Source organism: Pleurodeles waltl, chromosome 8, assembly GCF_031143425.1.
Source record: "Pleurodeles waltl isolate 20211129_DDA chromosome 8, aPleWal1.hap1.20221129, whole genome shotgun sequence".
Classification (NCBI taxonomy): Eukaryota; Metazoa; Chordata; class Amphibia; order Caudata; family Salamandridae; genus Pleurodeles; species Pleurodeles waltl.
The window spans coordinates 712,059,301-712,083,974 of NC_090447.1; the positions used below are offsets into that span (position 1 = coordinate 712,059,301).

The window sequence follows — 24,674 nt, forward strand, 5'->3', positions numbered from 1 at the left end:
CTCTGGGCAACACAACACATATATTGTTGTATGTTGACAACATATTGCTCTACATAAGAGATAAAGAGCAGGATCTGTCAACTATAGCCACTTTGTTGAGAGACTCTGGAGATACATCCTGACAATGACTACAAGTTAATCTCACCAACACTTGTGTTTTCCCTTACCGCAGTCGTAACCTTGATGTTCTGTTACATTGGAGGTTGAAGGGAATCCAATATGATCGAAGCCCATCACCTTTTGTTACATGAATATGAATATGTATCATGAGGAAGGAGACATTATAGAGGGCAGTGTCCACTGTATGGTAAAGTCCTTGAGGTCTCAGGTGACTTTCTGGACTATGTTGCTGCTGTCAGAGGAAGGACGTTTAGCAAGCTTTGAAAAGGTAATGTTCCTGCGTCTACTTTACATTTTTTTTATTAACATACAGTTTAATATCCCAGCAGCGATATTTAAAGAGCTTGACACATTTTGGGGAACTGAATGGAGACGGAAAGAGCTAACCAAGCTAAAGTTGCCTGTAATTAAGGGAGCATGGGACCACCAGACCATAGGAACTATTATCTAGCTGTGCATCAGTAGTGAGTAGCCCTGTGGCTTACAGAGCCCCATGACCATGAAGCGGAGTTCACACCCAAACAAATTCGAGAAGGAGCAATTCAAGCACTTGTGCTTCGGCCTGACAACTCCAAGAGAGATTCGTCCCTCAGATCACAATGTTACTATAGTGCTTGATGAGTAGCTTGACATATGCTAAGTTGGCTGTAGCTTACACTTCGGAGATAATGTAAAATAAACTACATCGACTGACTGATGTCAACATGTGCAGGAATTATGGTCTACACACACTTTAAAACTGGCTGATCAACTCATTGTCCAGTGCACTTTTTAAAATAAGCTGTTCAGCATGATGTAGCGCTTCAAACTCCCTACAGTTAAAAATGTTTGGAAAGCGTCCCTTGCAGTGCCTCAAATCTGGACAAAGGTCCACTAAATTGTTATCAGTAAATGAAAGATTAATGTCTATGCGTACTAACACACTTTCCTAAAGAGACAAAATGGGGAAAACCCCCTTACATCAGACCCAAATTTGTTTCTTTCGGGGAGCAGGGTAGTTTTTGTAATAAGCAATATTTGCATGTTTGTTCTGTGAGAAGGTTATGTTTGTGCGGAAAGTGAAGTCACTTCTGGATTCCGTAATTAGCTGTGCCAGGTGAAACTTACTCTTCCGAATTAAAGAATTAACTTGCTCATAGGTTCTCGCATGAGGATTTAAACACGCAAAGACTGTTGGCAACAATATACATTATAAAAATAGAAATCCTGTATTATGGTCCTCCTTGCATTATCTCGTAATGTTTACCTACCCAACTTACACATGATGCGCTCAATGTTTCACATAAAAACATTTCTAATGTTTTTTTTTGAGCTTGCAATTCCTGCAGTGCCATAGATACCTAGGTATATCCATTGTCCTAGAATTGAACCAACCAGAAGTGTACCACCCAACCCGGTCTTGCATAACAGATATGATAGAGCCTGGGCCCTTAGGTCCTTTTTACATGCCACAGGTATCATGGACACGCGCCTCAATCCCTCGCTTACTTGAGAGTGTGTAATGACTGTAAGAAGCCTTCCTGTTAACTAAAATGAACCATCATGAAACTTTGCAAAGTTTTCACCAGCAGCCTGTTGACTAGGCTCTTCCTAATTGACAGCTGCTTGAAAAACATGTGCTTTTCCCTGTCTTGTATTATCTGTTGTTGTTAAATGATTTGTTTAGTGTATATGTTGTATTTTTAAACTTCAAAAAATAAATGCGGGTTGTTTTTCTGGTCCTTATAATTTATTCCCTTATGGTGATGACCTTACAATGAAGGAAATTTGTAGGCAATGCAAATTATCAGTAAGTTGCTCTATTAACGACACTTGTTATACATTTCTCTAGATGCTTCAGAATCCAGGAGAATTTGCATTGTCTGTGAAATCTCTGCTAGAAGCACAAAAGCAGTCCATAGAGTCAGGCTCCATAGCTGGTGGGGAGCACCTATGTTTCATGGGAAGTGGCAGAGAGGAAGAGGATATGTACATGAACATGGTCCTTGCACATTTTCTGCAGGTACGTTGTTACATTGATGTAATTTTAATAATTGAATTAACTTTTTTAAAACTTTGCCTGTACGTAGGCCAGAATTTTCTTGCTTCTTCCTTTTCTCGATTTTTAAAAATCATATTATTAGTTTTTTGTTTTAGGATGACAGTAGAAACAACTCTCCTATACAAACTGTTTTACCCATAAATATACAGTGTAACTGTTACATTGGAATAAATCTCTACAAGAAATTTATTTTTTCATTGGTGAACAATCTCAAATTTAACTGAAAATGACAGTTACCAAAGTGAGTGTGAAGGTAATAGTAACATATTACAGTGGTGTAGAGCATGTAACAATGACAACCAACTAACAGAGTACCATGGGGAATAATTTTACAAGGCAATGCAGAGGAGGAGAAGGAAAGGGAGAGGACAAAGGCGGGGCCTATTGCTATAGTGGAACAACACTGCAAGTTTTACACCATAACACAGGCATGCAAGTATAACAAACATTTGCAATGCAGTAGGTTTCGCATTTTCGAGAGTTAGAGCTATTGCCATTGTAAATGCTTAATTGGACTTTTCTTGCCACATAAATTGGTCAACCCTGCCTCATAATTTGGTCATTTCATGCCACATAATTCCAGTGGCCCTGCCTATAGTTAAAGTACTTCCATTTACCTTTTTACTTCATCTGCAGCAAAAAAATTAAAATGTTGCCAATTAGCATCCTAATTTAAATCTGCCATGCTAATTACAATAGAACGCCACTTTCACCACCCCACCATCAGAGTTGCTGGCTAAATGCGTGAGTGCAGTGAATATTGTGGCCGATGTTTATTTACAATTGGAAACTTCAGTGAAACGTAGTAAAAGCATATGAAGAGAGTTTCTGCGCAGTCATGCTCATAGTAGAAAAGCTACAATTTAACACCTCCACTTGCAGTTTTCTGCCTCCTTCACCGACTTATTCATCAGAAGAATGTGTGAATGCTGGATAATGGGGCTGTCATGGTCACCTGCATCTTGAAACACCACCACCCATAATTTGTTGAGTGGAAAGGCAAAATGTAAACCCTTGTTGCGTGTGTGTCAGAGAAAGAACAGTGCCTGGCGCAGCACTGTGATTAGCAGCACAATCAATGCAGCTCGTAAACACGCATCTTGGATTAATGGAAGCAGGTCATCTTTTGTGTTTGTGCGCAACACAAATGCCCCACGTGCACACTGTTGACATTAACGTTTTACACCAAAACATCCAAACTGCTTTTCAATGGAATGTGCTTAAAAGAGAAGAGCGACTGCTGTGGGAGAGAGGGAGTGATAGGCTGCCGTGTTAATTAAATTTTAAGAGCTTCGCAACGTAACTGGTGCACATGCAAAGCACTGTAATACCTCCGATGGAGTTAGCGCTTGAAACTACCCTGGCCACACGACCTGTTTATCAGAAGAATGTGCAAATGCTAGGTAATGGGGCTGTCATGGTCGCCAGCATCTCGAAACACCATCACCCTTAATTTGCTGAGAGGAAAGCCTGGGCTAAATATTAAACCCTTGTTGCGTGTGCGCCTGTGATGGCTGCCTGCACAAAGTGGGCAGTTGTATTTATATAGTGCATGGCTACCTGTGTGCCACGCGTTCGCTGAGAGAGTTATATTACGGGAGAAACCAACTAGGAACAGTTTTAAGTTTTTATTTAAAATGATTTTGAAAGCTGTCTTAGGCTGATTTTTCCATTTATTTTTTTTACTGACCTTCAAATAAAGATGGTAACTACTTAGGTGAAAAGCAAACCAGGTAGCAAAATCCTGCCTTTGGTCAGTTTCCTCAGCCATTATTCAATTATTACAGTGACACAGCAGCCATAAGGAATGTGAGTTGAGTTCTCACAATACGCTAAATGCCACACTTGTTTAAAGGGGCTAGAATATTAAATTCAACCTTTTTCACAATAGGGAAGTTTTACTGGTATTTTACCTGTTTTACGTGTGTTTAGATTTTTTTCATTATTTCACTGGTCACATCTTATGTTATTGATGACACTGTTTGTGTTACATCGCTTCCTGTAGTATCGAATATGCTAATCAATTCGCACTCCGACAAATTCTCAAAACTTTAGAGTTCCTTTGTTCAATAGTACTTTAAAGATCAATCACCATTATCATTCTAGTAGCATATTTATGTCATAAAATACTAAACATTTAAATTACAATAGATCATCCGATTACATAACATATATCAATTAAAACCCAATAGAAACAGTCCCAATTGAATCAGACTATAGCAATCGACCAGCAGGGTGAGTGCAGCTGTGTCAGTCACAGCAGCGGAGTGAGTGCACCAGGGCCACACGCAATCGACCAGCCAAGGGACACATCATCCTGTCGACATTTGTAAACAGACGCCGCCGGTGACGTGACAGGAATCCCAGAATCCCCTGGGCTCCCAAGGCGACGCCGTCGTCACCTTATTTTGCTTCGGCAGCTCTGACCTCGTTTGCATGTCTGTTTTTCCTTCGAATGAAAGACATTTTTAAAGTGCTCTTGCCGGTTTGCTGCAGACTATGATCTCGTCTTCGTGATACACGATAAAGAAATAAGCCAATCAACGTCTTTGCATAATTTATGCCGCCCCACCTTTATTGAGTAATCGAGGAGGATGAAGTAAGGTACTCGTGGAACCTGATCACTTTGAATAATTAAAGGCAACAGTTTTTGGAGAGTGACCAAAGTCAGCAGAGCATTTGACCTATTGAAGTCTTTGGGCCACTTGTTTCCAAAACATTTTTGCGAGCGAGACGGAGTGGGTGAGTGCGACGGTGCGAGACGGAGCTGACGCGCTAACAAGGGCGCCGCTGTACACGCGGACGAGGGCATCCGCTGTTGTTACGGCCATTGCTGTTGCCGTGAAGGCTACTGAGAGAGGCAGGGTGAGCGCAGCTGTGTCAGTCACAGCAGCGGAGTGAGTGCACCAGGGCCACACGGAAGCGACCCAGCCAGGTCTGGGTGCAGCTTGTGGGCTCTGTGTGCCCCGCTTACCCACCGCACCTCCCAACTGCACCTCGCTCCTCACCTACCTCCTCACTTACGAAATCTACGAACATTCAGCCCTCGGACACCCAGCCCACTGCTGTACGTCGTCGTATGTACAACTTCACCTACTATTACCTAAGCAGAAGGTGTAGTGCTCAGGGCCTACCAGGGCCCACCATTCTCTGCAGGTCGCAGTGAGCGCAGCAGTTTTTGTAAACTGCTGCAGAGAGAGTGCACCGGGGTTACACGGAGGCGGCCCGCTAGGTTGGGTGCAGCTTGTGAATCCCCCAGGTGCCCCGCTCACCTGCCGCTGTCAGCCACTGTAATCCTGCAATCCTAAACATCAGGAAAAAGCAAATTGCGCTTCTCTTTCACCAATCCGGGCCAAGAGATAGCCACCATGAGATCGGGGCGACTCAGGATGCTAGCAGAGGGCAAAGTCAAACCTTCAAAACCCCAAAGGAGGGCGCAAGGGAAGGGAAAGTGCTCAGCGCCATGTCCGCAAAGTAGCAGACAGGATCAGCTGGTAGCGCCCCTCACTCCATTTTCAGCTCTAATTCAAACAGGACTCACTAACAAGGCAGACTTTTTGAAAGATCCTGCGGCTGCTTTCTTCTCAAATCCCGACACCGACGTGGGCCTTTCAACCCTGCGGATTCCACAACCTCTGATCACGGGGCAGCTGGGGCCTGGGCTGTTAACAAACCAGACACAACAATTAGGGGTAGCCCTCCCCTGTCAGGAAACATCAAAGGACCAAGCTCCTGAAGAGCTTAGTGATCCCCTGCTCCAAGGGCAAAAAATCAACTTCAGTTACTTAAGTAGCCCAATAGCTCACAAAAATTAATGACAATCTGTATCCCATATTTTCAGCGCTTCGGCAACCGCAAAATCGAGCTTTAGGAACCGCAGGCAGCATGCAAATCTCAAATAGCTTCAAAGCCATAAGGGAGGGGGTAATCACCAGTTCAGAACAATGGTTCACTGGAGAACACCTACCTGCGGACTCGCCAATGTCGCTCAAATATAAAATGCCACACCCAACATCCCAAGACCAATTGAACGGGCACGCATTGGCCACGAGGTTGGCAGCTTCTTGTCATGGAGACCTAAGGGCAGCAAATTGCATCTATAAGGATAAATCTGAGATCCATTTAGATGCCCAATTACCAGTGAAGATTCCACCAGAGCCACCCTCCTATGCAGCTGTCGCACAAGCCACTTCCTCACTATCTACAATAACCCTTCCAGACCAGACCCAGGGCATCTTGTCGAGTCTCAAAACATCTTCCAGGCAAAGATCGTCCGCCCAGGTCAATGCAGGGCAGGTTATAGTAATCTCCGCAGGCACAAAGATCAATAAATTCACTCCTTTAGCAGACGACTTGCAGTCCAGACTCAATCCTCGCACCAGAGAAACACACCTGTCACCGACCCTAAATCTCAAATATCCCTCTAGGGAGGTCGCAACTACTCATCATGATGGACGAATAAAGACAAAAGTAACGATTCAAAATACTCAAATAGCCGCAACAGACCTTGAAAGCAAAGCCTTTTTAAGCAAACAATCATGCACGCTCAAAAGGGCCCCAAGTAGAAACAAGTCGGAGGATGGTCAACGGAATAGGCCTATGCCACACAGAATTATAGAGCATTCCCAATCTAGTTATGTTACTGAAAATGATAGGGAATCAAGGCAGGACATTCTAACCCCAGATTATGACTCATGCGGCCAACAAGATAGCCTGAACAGGGGCAACATTCTGAGGCTTTTGGCAGAGCTTCCTTCAACTAAGAAAATTATGTCCCCAGATTTAATATCACTGAAATTCCTCTCCAACAGCACTCAGAATGACCGGGAACAAACTCTGACTATGTGGAGAACAAGCAAAATCGCTGCTTTAATTATGGCAGTTAAGCAACAGTTTAAAAACTGGGGTGTACGGTTATCACAACCAACAAGCCCACGTTATCCTTTTTCCCTATTGTTAAATCTGAAAAGTGAACCAATTCAAAAAACGGAATCACAGGCCCGCAAGCGCGGATGGGGCCCGGACGTCGGGGAAGCGGAACAGCGTCAATCCAAATGGGGGGAAAAAGATTCACATACCTCTATTGACCCCCTAATTGTAGGGAATGGCGTACAAGACGAATGGAGATGGATGGCACGTACCCTAAATTCAAGGAGAAGTAATTGACCCACTATACGTAATGCATCAGATACAGATCAAAGACCGACCATTACTATTATGTCCTGGAACATTGCGGGAGCAAAAGAAATTATTACAGAAGGATTTACAGTAATGTCCATGTAACTACTCAATAATAGTGCTGCAAGAAACATGGCTGGTAGACCCGATAGAACTAGGAGGCTATTCTCTACACCACATTGGAGCTGAAAAATCAAACCAATCAGGCAGGGCAAGCGGTGGTCTAGCCACGTACATCTCTACGGCACTTCAGGTCACAACAGAACAGCTGGCCTTCTCATCAACGGACTTACAGCAATAAAAATAAATTTTAGTTCCAATCGTCACGCTCCACTAATTATCTTTAATGTCTATGCCCATCCGCGGAAACATCGCAAAGTACTTCTCTTCAAGAAGTTACTACAAAAGGTAGAAGAGATACGGTGCGCTAATCCAGCATGGGACATCTTAGTAACAAGCGACTTTAACAGCAACCTGATATATACTCCAGAACCGGACGAGCAATTGGCAGCAGAAAACGCAATTTGGTCAGTGCTACCACAGTTACCATCCATACAGATGAAACTGGATATAAGGGCAAGCAATTGGTCGAGGCCTTAGAACATCTGAGAATGAGGGTGCTAAACGGCAGGGTGAAAGGTGATGTCCCGCCCAGCTTTACTCATCATAGTGCAAAATCTGCAACTACAATTGACTATACTGCCGTCTCTCTTCCCCTGCTGGCACATGTTAAAAAATTCAAAATCATACCTACTCTTCAGAGTGACCATTCGCTTCAGCACATAGAATTGGCTTGGAACGCTTTGTGTTTTCTTCCAGCCATAAATGAATTAGGAACAGTAACCTCTGTCAATCTAAACCGCTTGTTTTGGACGGAGTCCTCTTTACCACAGCTGTGCAAAAATATAAAAACCCTGCTTCAATCAACAGCATGCCAAGATCTCTCAGCTGGGGAAGTGTGGGCCAGCTTTCTACAGTTAGTACCATCACTTGGCTCGGCCAGGCGTCAAGCTCCAATTCATAACCGGAGGCCACTAACTATGCCACCAAATATCTTAGAATTAAGAAAGGATCTGAGACGTAAACTCAGATCCACAAAAGATAGACCTCCTACAGAATCTTTATGTGCCCAAATAAAAACCCTTTGGAAAAATTATAAGAAACAGCTATGGCAAATACGAACCCAAAAGGAGGATGATTTCTGGATCAAATTACTTTTCAACTTAAGAAAGGCTAATACTAGAGAATTCTGTATGTCAGTAAACGAAATAGACAGAAAAGCAAGAGTAATAAACTGTACTTCAATTTCAGAAGATAAATGGGTGGATTACCTGTTAGACATCTTTTTTAAGCCAACCCCTCCTGTAGAAAATCAGCAACTGAAGGCTTCACTAAAACCTACAGACGTTCCTCAAAGTGATATGAGATTCAGTGCCAATAAAGTAGCCCAGGTGATCAGAAGGAGCCGTATCGACGGGGCTCCCGGCCCTAATGGTCTCCCCCAAGCCGTATTTAAGGCGGATCTCGATTATTGGTCAGCCACTTTGTCAATATTATATGCTGAAGTCGAACGTAACAGTACCTTTCCTGATAGTTGGAAAGGATCCATCATTAATCCTATATACAAAGGAGGCAGCAGGGCAAACCCAGCTAGCTATAGGCTGATAGCTCTAATTGACAGTGAAGCCAAATACTTTGCCTCTTTAATCCTAGCAGACCTGCTCACCTGGTCCAATTTAAATAACTTGGTCCCTATGAATCAAACTGGTTTCCGGAAGGGCTACGGCACAGTGACTAACATTCTTGTGCTAGGAGATATAGCCAACCGAGCAAAGTGCTTAAAGAAAAATGTACACATATGTTTTGTGGATTTCAAAAGTGCTTTTGATTGTGTGGACAGAGCAATTCTCTGGAACAAACTACGGAGTTGGGGTTTGCCAGAATGTATTTTGAGGTGTATTGAATTGCTGTATGACAGAACTTGGGTACGAATCAAGGTAGCAGACGGCTCAAAAGTTTCCAGGAGAATACCAACAAATATAGGATTAAAGCAAGGCTGCGTGTTGGCCCCGCAGCTCTTTAACCTCTTCATGGCAGATCTCTCTGCAAAACTAGACGCAACCAACTCACATTCTCCAAGGATGGGAAGTCTGGCTATAACACATCTATCGTATGCTGATGACATTGTTCTGTTAAGCCACACAAAAATAGGGTTGCAACGACTGGTTACTGCCTTGGGCGAATTTGCAAAGACAAACTAGAGGTTAACACTTCAAAGACAAAAACAATGTCAATAGGCTGCTCTTTGAATCCTGCAAACAAAATAAAAGTAAACGGTTTCACTCTCGATACGATCTGCAGCTACAAATATCTTGGACTTACAGTAGACAATAAGATCAATTTTGTGCCGCAAAACCAGTATATTCTACAGAAGTCCAAAGCCTTGACGTTTGCTTTCTGCACTCTTGCTAAAAGATTAAAGGGCCCATCATATACACCACTAATGTCAGTTATGTCAGCCAAATTCCTTCCAGCAATTACATACGGAAGCGCAGCCCAATACGTGAAAGATGCTAGCCTTCTGGAAAGGCAGCAAATAAAAATCTATAAGCAAGTCTTCAATCTTCCTCGCTCTGCTTCCCCTGCACAGATAAGGCTGGAATTTGGTCTAAATCAACAGCAGCTCGACAGGAAGGCCCACACAATAAAGATCTGGTACAAAATAAGTAAAAACACTGTCCGCCCGCTAGTAGCGGCACTATCGAGGTCAGTAAACAGCAATCCTAATTCAGTATACAACAGATACCTGAACAACTCCTTGCAAGAGACGAAAACAAAGTACCTATGGGATTCCAACATGTCGTATTCCCTTTAGTGTCGAGCGATAAAAAAGGAAATAAGTATCCAATCTTTTCTAGATGATAAAGCTAAACTTGCGCAACGCTCACACGCCTGGCTGGTAATGCACACTTATACCACCATGGCCCCATCACATTACCTGGCCGAAACCTTCGCACTTCACATCAAGCATCGCTTCTTGACTCTGCGTTTGGGAGCATCTCCTGCTAGAGCGGATCAACCATCGTGGAAGAATAGAGGAGAGACTTCCTGCAGGCTATGCAAAGGCCCGAAAGAAGATATGGTTCACCTGATTTGTATTTGTCCAGCCTTAAAAGAAGCCCGCAGACAACTATTAAAACCGCTTTTTATGAGAAATGGGACTCGTTCCTGTCGGTCAGCGGTGATGTCAATGTTTGATCCTAATGATGCGCAATCAATATTCAAATTTATCAAATTCTTGACTGCACACACCAAAGACGTAAACCTGCCTTCCGGGATGCATACTTAATCACGCACTTTTTTGCATCCCAGAATTAAGAAACTGATTTTAGATCCTTGCATGGTTTCATGGCCAAGGAATTTACGGAATTTTATAGAATTTTAGAGATGTTTTATCTTTAAACATGTTGTATTATGAGATGATTGTTATGGTTTTTATTAACTAAACAATAAAGATTATTATTATTATTATTATTAGTTCATGGCTACCCAACGGGCCTCCAAGCACTGGTAAGACCAAACTTTGGTCCCTAAAAGAAATCTCTAACCAGACCATATTATACGCATGAAAAGATAGCCTCTAAAACAAATACGTTTTCAATAACTTCCTAAAGGTGCATTCTGAGTGCTCTTGTTTAATGTGAGGAGGAAGGCCATTCCAGAGTTTAAGGGCTAAATATCTGAAAGATCTGCCCCTCCTCTTGCTTTCCTGATTCTGGAAATCCAAAGAAGGTGTTGCCCTTCTGAATGTAGACTCCTATTAGGAATATATGGAGTAATTAAGCCTTGAATAGGCTTAGGTCCTCGCTTATGTATCACTCTGTGAACCATACATAGGGACTTAAAGTGAATCCTCTTTAAAACTGGCAACCAGTGAAGAGCTCTCAGAGCGGGAACCACTGAGTTAAAACTGGGAATTTTAAAATGAGTCCGAGCTGCAGCGTTCTGTATCAGTTGAATTCTATTTGTGACAAATTTGGGACTGCCTAAGTAAAGTGAATTTCCACAGTCCAAACGTGAATTAATAGGTCCTTGCATAACTATTCAACGTAGATTGATTGGAAAACAGGTAAGAAATGTCCATAGTGCATGGAGAATTCAGGAACAACTAGCTGCCAGTTTATTTACCTGTATTTTCTTCAATCCATAAGCCTAGGCTCTTTACTGATGAAGTAGGTACAGGAAGGGTCCCTAACTCGTCCAGCCAATTGAGTTCATTCCATAAGGAAAGGGTTGTTTCATACCACTAGGACCTCTGTTTTATCTCCGGTTAACTTTAACTGACTGCCTGACATCCAATAGGTAATATGATTAATACAGGCGTTCAACTGCTGGGAAGTTTTCCTAATGGCTGAAGTAAGAGATACAATGATCTGAGTATCGTCAGCATACGAGATAAGGAGTGTGGGGCTCAGCGAAGATCCTTGTGGTACACCACAATTCAGTGTAAAAGAGGAAGAGACATAGGATTCAATCCAAACTTGAAAACTGCATGCTTTTAGGAAATCAGTCAGTCTGCTAATGGCTTTTCCTTTCATTCCTGCCTCCTTCATTCTCACAATAAGAGTTAAGTGTGACAGTGTGTCAAAGGCGGCATTAGATCTAGCAGGATCAGTGACGCAGATCCACCTATGTCTAGAACCGACTTTAGTTCTTCAGTAGCGACTAATAGAACAGTTTCTGTACTATTTCCTGGTCTGAACCCTGTATGAGTGGGGTGCAGGATTAAATGAGATTCTAAATAATCAGAAAGGAGTTTGTTCACGTGTTTTTCTAGAATCTTACCTACCACAGGAAGAAGCGATATGGGGCAATACTTCTCCACTAGTAGAGGATTTGCTGAAGGTTTTTCAGGAAAGGTTTTACTTTGCATGCTTCCAAGCTTGTGGAACTGTACTACTTTCTAATGAGCAGTTAAGCATGTCAGTGAGTTCTTCTATTAACAAAATCCCTCCTTTTCTAATATATCTGGAGATGCAGCATCAGATGGAGCACCTTATTTAACTGTAAGGAGAATATCCTTGGTAGCTTCCACATGCAGCTTGAAAATGTTGTCTTTGAGGTGCTACTACAATCTCCTTTCAACAGCTCACCGGACTGCTCTCTTGAGGTTCACCGACAAGGGGCAGAGGATATTATTCATCTTATCTAGAAAAAACTCTGCTAGTGTCTTTCACCATAGTACTGAAGGTGTGGGGGTGCTTTGAGACATTTCTGGCATCATAAATCTGTTCACTATTTTAAAGAGTTCCTTCAAGGCCTTTTCAACCCTGACCATCAAGTATGCTATTCTAGCTTCTCTAATGGTCAGACAATATTTTTTATTGCCCCTCTGTAGACTGTTTACACTGTTCATCATAAAGTTTCCTCCTCTATCTCTCAGCTCTTTTTGCTTAAATTTTCAAATCCCTAAGGTTGCTAGAGGACCACGGAGCGTGTTTCGTGGTGCACTCTGTTTTTGTTATTTTCATAGGGCATACTATATTCAAAGAATCTTTAAGCAAGTTTTCAAAGTGATAATATCTCTCTTCCACTGTGCCTCTTTTGACTAAAGTTTTATTAGCTAAAATATTTTCCCATTTTTTGACATCCAGTGTAGACTAGCAGCGCTTTAATTTTGCCCTATGTACCAGTCTTCCTATTCCAGAAGCAATGGACCGAGAAAAAGATAGAAGGTAATGATCTGTCCAACACATAGGAAGTGGAGTTTCTACACTGAGGTCTTCACAATGTGAAAGAATAGGGTCTAGTATATGTCCCATTTTGTGAGTAGGACATTTTTATTTTTTGAGTCAGCTGAAGTGCTTCCAAGTCCTGTATAAGATTTGTTATACTACCTACACTCTCTTCTTCAAAATGTGTATTTAAGTTGCCTAGAACTGAAAATTTGACTTCTCATGGCTACATTCTGCAATCGATTCAGGGAGAGCTAAGCTAAATGCAGTAGCAGAACCCGGGGAGTGGTATATTAACATGCCTGAAAATGCAGAGGTAGCTGTAAGCTAGAACAATAGACATTCACTACCTGGAAGTCTCATTGGGGCAGACTGACCCTTTATGGTATTGTTTAGCATAATAGCAACTCCACCTCCTATTCTATCCGCTGGGTCATATCTTTGTATAGTATATCCTAAGGGTAATGCCAATGTCTGGCAAAAAACCTTATTTTAGGCAAGTCTTTGTAGCAGACAAGACGCCCGTATCCTCCTTTTCTAATAAAATGAAAAGTTCCGTGCTATGCCTCACGATGGGCCTACAATTAAGTGACATCATGCGGTACTTACAATGCCCCGTTGCAGGAGCATGGGTAGGGGCATTGTTTGTTAAACAGTCTTTGTCCACTATGGACCAATCACAGTTTTTACATCTCCGATGGGACTACTGTAGCCTCACCTGGTGCCTGCACCCTTCCTCTAGTAGTGGATCAAAAGATTTCAGCTGTTCCTGACTCGGATCAGATAGGAGCTCCTGTCTGCATGATTACAGCTGGGAATGTGTACTGTTTACGATTCCTAGAGGCAGGCTGGGTCTGCTCGCAGCCACACTCAGGCTTTGTCTGAGGCAGTCTGTGTCAGAGAAGGAACAGTTTCTGGCACAGCACTGTAATTACCAGCACAGTCGCAATGCAGCTCGTAAACATGCATCCGGGATTAATGGAAGTAGATCACGGCTTGTGTTCGTGCACACCAGAAATCCCCCACGTGCACACTGTTGCACAAGAATGTTTTACATCAAAACATGCAAACTGCTTTTCAACGGAATGTGCTTAAAAAAGAAGAACTTCGGTGGGAGAGAGGGGGTGATCGACAGGCTGCCGGCGGTGACACAGAGTTAATTACATTTTAAGAGCTTTGCAGCGTAACTGGTGCTCATGCAATGCACTGTAATACCTCCGATGGAGTTCACACTTGAAACTCCCATGGCTGCGTTAACCAAAGGGGAGAGACAAAAGAGAAAAGTAGTTCGCCCAGAGTAAAGTATATGGGTGATCGTGCAGTAAGCCATGTAACAGGGTCCAGCTGCAAGGTGGTGACAAACTAGCCGCAAGCAGGACAAACTTAAGGCGTTTACCAACAACATCAAGGGATTTTTGAAAGGCAGGCCCAGAAATGAATGAAAGTGATGGGCGTGGTTAAAGCCCACAGAATAGATGACAACATTTTGAAAAGCAGCACTTGTGAACTGCTACACTCAACCTAAAAATGATGTTGCTCATGACAGAGCCTAAAGTTATATACCATGGCCTTCCTCTTGGGGTATTTAGCCATCGGATGGGGGTGGAGGGACGAGGAGGTTAGGGGACTCTCCGCCAAAGTTAAACATTTAGAAGAGTATGGTGTCCTATTCCATGAATATGTTTTGTTTGCGGATGCCTCTAGGTTCCTTCTTTCGCAGTGCCTCACTATCTGCTTCAGCCCCTGGGATTAGGGAAAGCTGCCATGAAGTACTGGTAGGTGGAAACTGTGATTCCCCTTTAAAGAAATAGCCTGCATGGTCAGAAGTAAAGCCAAGTCTATAAAGTGGCAACCACCTTTTTTTTGGCTTTAATTGCTTTGAAAAATCCCCAAAGCATATTTCTCCCAGGTTTTGGGTGGATGATATTGGGCAACTGTGGTGAGAGTATCACGAATACCATGCCAATAATGTTCTAGGACTGTGTAGCCCCACAGCATATATTTGAAACAGCGGGGGCAGGGGAGACCTACATTAGGGGGAAAATGGTAAAGTTGATACGGCTAAACATAGAGTAAGTTCACAAGGGAGTGTTTAGAGACCAACTGTGCATCCCTCCCACATTACAAATCAAAATGCAAGGATGTCCAAGATCAGAGACCCCACTCACGTTGGATGAGTTTTAACGCCTTCCCCGCCACGGACGTAATGGTTACGTCCATGGCAGCGCCCGTGTGGCGCCATGGACGTAACCATTACGTCCTGAATGCTGCCCTCGGGAGAAGCGCTAGCGCTCCCCCCGAGGGCCGCCCCCCCACCCCCCTAGGTCAGGGCTGACGGGAATCCCTTCCCGTTCAACCCCCGACCCCCCCCCCCCCCTGTGACGTCAGCACGTGAGTGCGCGCTGACAATCACACAACCTCCCCCATCGCGCTGGAAGCAGAGCTTCCAGCGCGATCGAAAGAGAAATGCTCAGCATTTCTCTTTCGATCACGTGGGGGAGGCCCGGAGGGGCTTCAAAGGGAAGGAAATGTATTTCCTTCCCTTTGAAGTCTCTCCGAGGGTTTCAAAAGCCGGATTGAAACCCCACTAGACACCAGGGATGTTTTTTTTTTTTATATGAAATTGACAGAAGGGAGCGAGGGTCGCTCCCAGGGGGTCTTTTTTTTTTAAGGCCCTTTCTGCCCCCCCTGGGGGCAGATCGGCCTATTATTAGGCCGATCTGCCCCCAGTGGGGGCAGAAACCTCTAGACACCAGGGATACTTTTGTTTTTTTTGTTTTTTTATTTGTTTTCTTTTGTGTTTTAGGGGTGGGGAGCGACCCCTTAGGCAAGGGTCGCTCCCATAGGGGGGAAATTATATTTAGGCCATTTCTGCCCCCTTTGGGGGCAGATTGGCTTATTTTTATGAGGCCAATCTGCCCCCAAGGGGGGCAGAAACCACTAGACACCAGGGAGTTTTTTTTGTTTGTTTGTTTTTCACGTAAGGGGAGCGACCCCTTAGGCAAGGGTCGTTCCCTTGGGGGGCAAATTTATTTTAGGCCATTTCTGCCCCCCATGGGGGCAGATCAGCCTATTTTTATTAGGCTTTTTTTAGAGATGGGGAGCGACGCATTAGGCAAGGGTCGCTCCCCTGAGGGGCCGATTGTAGGTCAATCTGCCCCCAAGGGGGCAGAAACCACTAGGCACCAGGGATCTTTTTTTTGCGCTGTCACGCAAGGGGAGCGACCTTGCAGGCAAGGGTCGCTCCCCAGGGGGGGTGGGGGGGGCAAATTTATTTTAGGCCATTTCTGCCCCCCCTGGGGGCAGATCGGCCTATTGGTATTAGGCAGATCTGCCCACGAGGGGGGGCAGAAACCTTTAGGCGCCAGGGCAAAAAAAAATTTGTGTGTTTTTTTTTTTGTTTGTTTGTTTTTTTAGAGATTGGGAGCGACCCATTAGGCAAGGGTCGCTCCCCTGGGGGGCAAATTGTATTTAGACCATTTCTGCCTCCCTTGGGGGCAGATTGGCCGATTGTAGGTCAATCTGCCCCCAAGGGGGGCAGAAACCACTAGGCACTGGGGATTTTTTTTTTGGCACCAATGTAATTGTAATTGTAATCGTATTTATATAGCGCTTACTACCCCTGACGAGGCGTCGAAGCGCTTTTCGATGAGTAGCACGCTACTCCGGTACCCAACAAGAATTAGTGATGGATTAGTATAATTTAATAAGGAGTACAGTTTTAGTATTATTGTGAGTTAATTTGAGTTGCGGATATGAGAGTTTGTTAGTTAGATTGACTGGAGTAATGGAGGGGTGGAGGAGGAAAGAAATCCAGAAGTGTTAATTGGGAGTTTATCCTTCATTTACTCAATCCAAAGGCTTGAGATGAATAAAAGGGGAGCGGAGGGGAAAGAGGATGTGGAAGGGTTAGGGAGAGCATAGTAGCAGGGTGAGATGAATGCATGAAAATTTAGTAGGGTTGTGTGGGAGGTCACAGAGGTAGAGTGAGGTTTGGTGAGTTAGATGTGGAGGTGGAGGGAAGAGCTTAGGCAGAGATATTTAGGAGATGAAAGTGGTCGAAGGGATTTGGGATGAGTCCGAGTGAGAATGGAGGATAGTTTGATAGAGACATGACATAAGAGTGATGAGTAGATAAGTGTGATAAAAAGAGAGCAGAAATTCATAGATATCTAGTATAACAACCCAAAAAAACCAGGAGCCATGCAATGATCCACAAACATGCCAGGCACACAAACAACATATACACATACATACACATATATATATATATTTATACACACACACACACATGAATACACACACATATGCACATACAATACATAATTAGAATCATGGGTAAAAAATACTTAGACAGGTTTAAAAGAGTGTGTGTGTATTTTATTGTTATTGGTTTAGTTTCTGTAAAATGAGCATCGTGGCCTACCCAACCGGAGTATTTTCTACGAGTATGTCAGTAAGCGTTACCTAGCATGTTTTATACGCCCCGTTTATATTGTACACTAAGGGTACGTGATGGGCCACGGGGTAAACGTCTCCAGCAACCTTGTGTGCCTTCAGGGGGAGCGACCCCATAGGCAAGGGGGCAGGGGGATTGGGGGGGGGGACAAATTTATTTTAGGCCATTTCTGCCCCCCCTGGGGCCGGCTGAGCTAGGGGCCAAAATCCACAGGTAGGCACTGTTTTCTATGAAAAAATGTGATGTGTCCACGTTGTGTTTTGGGCCATTTCCTGTCGCGGGCGCTAGGCCTACCCACACCAGTGAGGTGTCATTTTTATCGGGAGACTTGGGGGAACGCTAGGTGGAAGGAAATTTGTGGCTCCTCTCAGATTCCAGAACTTTCTGTCACTGAAATGTGAGGAAAACATGTTTTTTTAGCCACATTTTGAGGTTTGCAAAGGATTCTGGGTAACAGAACCTGGTCAGAGCCCCACAATTTACCCCATCTTGGATTCCCCTGGGTTTCTAGTTTTCAAAAATGCGCTGGTTTGCTAGGTTTCCCCAGGTGCCGGCTGAGCTAGAGGCCAAAATCCACAGGTAGGCCCTGTTTTCTATGAAAAAATGTGATGTGTCCAGGTTGTGTTTTGGGCCATTTCCTGTCGCGGGCGCTAGGCCTACCCACACAAGTGAGGTATCATTTTTATGGGGAGACTTGGGGGAACGCTGGGTGGAAGGAAATTTGTGGCTCCTCTCCGATTCCAGAACTTTCTGCCACAGAAATGTGAGGAACATGTGTGTTTTTAGCCAAATTTTGAGGTTTGCAAAGGATTCTGGGTAACAGAACCTGGTCCGAGCCCCGCAAGTCACCCCTCCTTGGATTCCCCTAGGTCTCTAGTTTTCAGAAATCCACAGGTTTGGTAGGTTTCCCTAGGTGCTGGCTGAGCTAGAGGCCAAAATCTACAGGTAGGCACTTCGCAAAAAACACCTCTGTTGTCTTCCAAAAATTTGGATGTGTCCACGTTGCGCTTTGGGGCGTTTCCTGTCGCTGGCGCTAGGCCTACCCACACAAGTGAGGTATCATTTTTATCGGGAGACTTGGGGGAACGCTGGGTGGAAGGAAATTTTTGGCTCCTCTCAGATTCCAGAACTTTCTGCCACAGAAATGTGAGGAACATGTGTTTTTTTAGCCAAATTTTGAGGTTTGCAAAGGATTCTGGGTAACAGAACCTGGTCCGAGCCCCGCAAGTCACCCCTCCTTGGATTCCCCTAGGTCTCTAGTTTTCAGAAATGCACAGGTTTGGTAGGTTTCCCTAGGTGCCGGCGGAGCTAGAGGCCAAAATCTACAGGTAGGCACTTCGCAAAAAACACCTCTGTTTTCTTCCAAAAATTTGGATGTGTCCACGTTGAACTTTGGGGCATTTCCTGTCGCGGGCGCTAGGCCTACCCACACAAGTGAGGTATCATTTTTATCGGGAGACTTGGGGGAACATAGATTAGCAAAACAAGTGTTATTGCCCCTTGTCTTTCTCTACATTTTTTCCTTCCAAATATAGGAGAGTGTGTAAAAAAGACATCTATTTGAGAAATGCCCTGTAATTCACATGCTAGTATGGTCACCCCGGAATTCAGAGATGTGCAAATAACCACTGCTCCTCAACACCTTATCTTGTGCCCTTTTTGGAAATACAAAGGTTTTCTTGATAGCAATTTTTTACTCTTTATATTTCAGCAAATGAATTGCTGTATACCCGGTATAGAATGAAGATGCACGTCAGGGTGCAGCTCATTTATTGGCTCTGGGTTCCTCGGGTTCTTGATGAACCTACAAGCCCTATATATCCCCGCAACCAGAGGAGTCCAGCAGACGTAACGGTATATTGCTTTCGATAATCTGACATTGCAGGGAAAAGTTACAGAGTAAAACGTAGAGAAACATTTATGTTTTTTTCACCTCAATTTCAATATTTTTCTTTTTCAGTTGTTATTTTCTGTAGGAAACCCTTGTAGGATCTACACAAATGACCCCTTGCTGAATTCAGAATTTTGTCTACATTTCAGAAATGTTTAGGTTTCTGGGATCCAGCATTGGTTTCATGCCCATTTCTGTCACTGACTGGAAGGAGGCTGAAAGCACAAAAAATTGCAAAAATGGGGTATGTTCCAGAAAAATGCCAAAATTGTGTTGAAAAATTGGGTTTTCTGATTCAAGTCTACCTGTTCCTGAAAGCTGGGAAGCTGCTGAGTTTAGCACCGCAAACCCTTTGTTGATGCCATTTTCAGGGGGAAAACCACAAGCCTTCTTCTGCAGCCACTTTTTCCAATTGTTTTGAAAAAAACTAAATTTTCCCTGTATTTTGGCCAATTTCCTGGCCTCTTTCAGGGGAACCCACAAAGTCTGGGTACCTCCAGAATCCCTAGGATGTTGGAAAAAAAGTTATGCGGGCCTAAGCGCCACCTGCCCCAAATAGGCAAAAAAAGGCCTGGCACAGGAGGGGGAAAAGGCCTGGCAGCGAAGGGGTTAATTGCACTCTTTTGTTGCGACACATTTTTTCAATACAAATTGTCGGCCTGCCAGCCAGTCCCACAAGGTGATAAAAATAGGCACGGATGCGCTCTTGTTTTCCACTGCATAGTCACCAGTGTCATTACTGACAAATACCTGGGGTAGAAGGCGTCACAGAGTATTCCAACCCCCACAATGACGAGTTGGACGGTATTAGCGCGACGCCTGAGTGAGTCAGCACCAACAGTATTGAGGCCACAGCAGTTAGAATGAGCACAGGCAACGCAATGACTTTCTGCTGCAATGGAAGAACTGAATGCTAGTCGATTTAACAGCTCGGTGTGGCTTACGGATGTGGAGAGTTGCTGCTTGCCTATTACCGCAGCAGTACGGAGATGCCAGCAGCATTAAATTGAGGCAAAATGTAACAGACCACAGCAACTAGCACTCCTAGGGACCACTCTGACAGCTCTACCATTTCCTTGTGGAAAGTGTCCAGTCCAGGATTTATATGTGAAGTGGTGCATTATTAGTAAAGGTTTTATTCCAAAGAAGCGGCTGGTGGGAGTCCAGCCCTGGTAACAGGTTTTTATTCTTGTAGTGAGATGAGTGTGATATAGGCAGACTGACCAACATTGCTGTAGCATTTGTGCCTTCCATGCCTTGTTGCAGCCTCTTATTGTTGTGGTGTGGAGGAGGGGTCGTTATAAGTGCAGATCACTTGGCTAGTCTGTTGGTAGTGTGGTCAGTCCAGCCCTGGAGCTTGTTACTCATTAGGTGGCGATTGTGCGGGAGGGTGTCTCTGAATCTCATATAGCACCAAGGACTGTAATGTTGGGATCTCCAGCTGCTTCATGTGATTAGCCTTGGTAACAAAAATACTTTGCATGCTGGGATTTGTAGTTTTCTCTTTCCTATTATACAGTATGAGCATACAGAGACCAGCATGGAAACTAAACCGGATTAAAAAAGAGAACTTGTGATCATTTCCAGGCACGTTCTTTCCTGAAGCAGAAAGATGTCTGTTTACTCACTACATTACTGGAGTCTTAGAAACTGCAGTGTACGTCTCACCTTGTTGACACCTCTATAGTCTCATTGAACAATTACTGAAACTGTCTGTGTGCGTAAAGAGAGAGAAAAGGTTAAAGGGGGGTAGTGACGTGTGTTTTTGTAGTGCTATGTGATCCCAGCCTACGGCGGAAAGCACTGTCAATCTGTAAGTATCAATAACAGAATAAGATAGGCTTCCACAAAATGTGCAGAGATTGTGATTAATTAAAAAAAAAACAAGTGCATTGACAAGATATATTTTTAGTAATACACAGTCAGACTATAATTAATGAAAACCTTCATGTGTCCCTTCTGGGTCAGATTGGGACCAAAAATCGGCCCAGGAACCCCCAAAAAGCGGCCCATGTCAGTGAAATATGACCTGTCTTGAAACATTGCTTGATTAGTGTCATGGGGCTAAAGGTTGCAGGTATTTATGTTAAATTAAGTGTTTAAAGCATATAGAGGCTTTCACCTCTAGTTAATGTTTTCCAGAACAATAATTGAAAAGTGAAGCTTTCAAGCAGAAAGTACTACCTGCTTGTTCAAAAGGAACAGCATACCCCTTTACACCAACAAATTCTCAGTGGAGATGGTTTGTGCCTTCTACACCCTACATAGAAAAGGGAAATCGTCCCTGCACACCCACTGGTACGAACTGCACCTGTCTTTTCTGCAGCCTTCACTCTTGGCGTGACTGTGCTTCTTTTATTGTCCTCATTGACAAGGGTGTGCTGCCTGCATCCCCCAGAATGAGAGAGGCATCCTTCTAGAACATTCCCCAGACCTGATGTATGTTTCCTGAGCAACTCTCTCAGAGCAGGCCTTCGCCAACTGCACTGCACTTTCCCCAATTGCACACATACACTTTCTGCATCCATTCTAGAAAAAGATGATACATCGTGACTTTGATGGAATTGTATGTTGCAGCCCAAGTCAAAAGACATGACTCATGTTAGAGTATTTATGTAGTGCAGTTGGTGCCTCAATTTGGTTTAAGTTGTCCACATGCTGCACACATTGTGTAAAATGAATGTATGGCAAAAAGTGATGCTTTTGAATGACTTTTCAGTGTCTGAGTTATTTTTTCAGTTTTGCATATTATTATTTTCTTTGCACTGGTTCTATTGTGTAACCTTCCCTAGAGACAAAGCATGGTTTGCTAATAAAGCACCTTAATATCAACTATTGCAGGTATGTTATACATGACTAGTGAATAAGCAAATAATTAGTTTTTTTCCGGACCCTCCCCTCTTCACATTCCAGGTGCCTTCATTGCCTTGTTCCACTGGGTCTTGTTCCAGTGGCATAACCTTCAAATAAGCTTACCAGTGCATCTCACTAAAGTTCAGCCTGTAATCCAGTACTGAACCAACATCAGCACCTCCTGCTACCCCAGTGCGCTCAGCTGTCCCTAGGCACCCCACACAGGTCTGATAAGGCACCTCAACTTTGACCTTTGGCATCCCTGCTACTGAAATAATGGGGGGACCATATTCTTTTGACTAAGCACTAGTCACCCGCATCATCCAAATAGCACAATTGCGACCTTTACTCTGTGCTCTTCAGGGAGGCCAAAGATGGGATGAGCATGTTTTCTGAACACCTTTATGGCAGAGTGAGAGGCAGTGGGAGAATCTCCCACTGCTTTCAGACTCAACTTTGGAGTGCTCAATTTTGCCCCGTCATGAACCCTTTTCACACCCTGAACTCCCCCAAATACTTAGAATCAACTAAACTTACATGATGCGCTGCACAAAACACAAGCTGCATAACAAAATAAGTTACTAAAACACATCTGGGAATATTAAACAAACAGGATTGGATATACCATACAATATGAAATCAAAGGAGTGAAATCGAAGAAGGGCCACATCACTGCCTTACACTACTTTTCGAGTTCTTGCAAGTACTGTCCAGAAAGTGTTTTTGCTTCCAAAGGCATGAATACACAAGTTATTAGTGACCCACTGTTGTTTTTTAACTGGACTCGCCCTATATAAGCCCCTGGCCTCACCCATTACATCACTGTGGGCTGCTTGAACCCCGAGAGGCCAGTTCCATGCAAAAAGGCGCTTTGATGCCCAAAGGCACTTAAATGTCCAGTTGATAGCAACTACTCCAGCCACGAGGCCCACAGGGCTGGTCTGTTCCAATGTATCTCCTCGGCCCCTCCTCCGCCTCACTCTCACAACCCCACCTCACCTATCAGAGTGCAGTTCCAGGTATCTATAGAGGACGTATAGGCTTCCAGCACTTGATCCATTTGGAGGAGCCAAAGGGTGCACATGTCGTAGTGGGCCAGGCCGGCCCATTGCCATTTTATGCATGAGAATGCGGCATCCACGCTGTATTAATTACACACCTTTCTATATTGTGCCAGCTTTGCTTTGTATGAGGTGTTCCTTGCAGGCGGGTTTACAGATGGGGCACTGGGGACAAAAAATACCGGCCCACTGCTGGGCTTCAGCTAATGGCCCATGCCCAGTGTCCAAATTCCTGACCTACCAATCTGACCTCGTGTCTGTTAAAAGAAGGCACTCCAGAACTCATCTGGAAACTCATCCTCACATTACTTCTCAAAAATAATAAATATTTGTCACTGCCGTGAAGTTTCTAGTGACTTAATTCGGACAGTCACGTACGATCACCTAACAAAGTGTCAATAGGTTAATGATCTTCCATTTCAGGTGCTTTGCAGCAGTGTCAAGAAATTTGTAGTGCTTCTCATTGGTCAAAGGGGTCTAATTTCTGATCTTTATCTTTTTTAAAGTACTTTTTGCTTGCTTTTACTCGCAAAAAAGTGTCACTATAAGTGTCGCACATTTGGTCATTGAATGTCACTCACTAGTACACTCAAACTATGCATATAACACATATAAGCAATCTGAAACCTTGACAGCTATGGTATGTGCGACACGTGGTCAAAACTGCCCTGTGTGGGCAAGACATCAGTCGAGCAAGTTAGGTGTAAACACGCTTACCCATTGAGTCCTCTGTCCCTAAGGAGCGACAGCCTGGTCGAGGAGACCGCAAATCTACAAGGAACATCTTTTGAGTGATGTTGTTACGTCGATGTACATGTCATATGACCTGCATTGGAAATATGGGAATTGTAGTCCCATTAATGGTGCCTCGATTAAGAGTTGAGGGGTGGGTTATGAGAAATAGCAGCCAAACCAAGAGCAAAGGTGGTTTCTCTAATATACTGGCGCCAGGCAATTCTATCACCTAATTCACAAGAGAGGCAATCTTTAATTATCTTCTTATTTAAAGAGGTTAGATCATTACTTCAAACTGAGCGCCGCAATTGTAAGAGAGCTAATGTTATGTGATCCTTGATGTAATCCAGTCCTAAATCTTGGTGTGTTACAAAATTCGAAGTGCCCATCGGGACCCCCAGTAGGCTTCTAGAAACCCTATTGCCTTATGCTTGGATACAACCAACATCCCTATAGTTCCACATAGCTGCTCCAAATGTCAAAATGGGAATACATTTTGTCTTACATATTTCCAATAAGGGACTGATGGACTTTTTCCCTATGACACAGACAAGAGTGAAAATGAATCCGACTGCTTGCAAAAAACGATTCTTTCTATTTG

General features: G+C 43.8%; 1 protein-coding gene across 4 annotated transcripts in view; it reads left to right on the forward strand.

The window, feature by feature from the left end:
• TBC1D23 (TBC1 domain family member 23) overlaps positions 1 to 24,674 on the forward strand; it is a 552,903-nt gene that overhangs the window by 269,169 nt on the left and 259,060 nt on the right. For all 4 annotated transcript variants that reach the window (XM_069204869.1, XM_069204866.1, XM_069204868.1 and 1 more), the window contains exon 11: positions 1,952 to 2,122. In XM_069204869.1, coding sequence (XP_069060970.1) covers positions 1,952 to 2,122 — 171 coding nt within the window. The remainder of the gene's footprint in view (positions 1 to 1,951; positions 2,123 to 24,674) is intronic.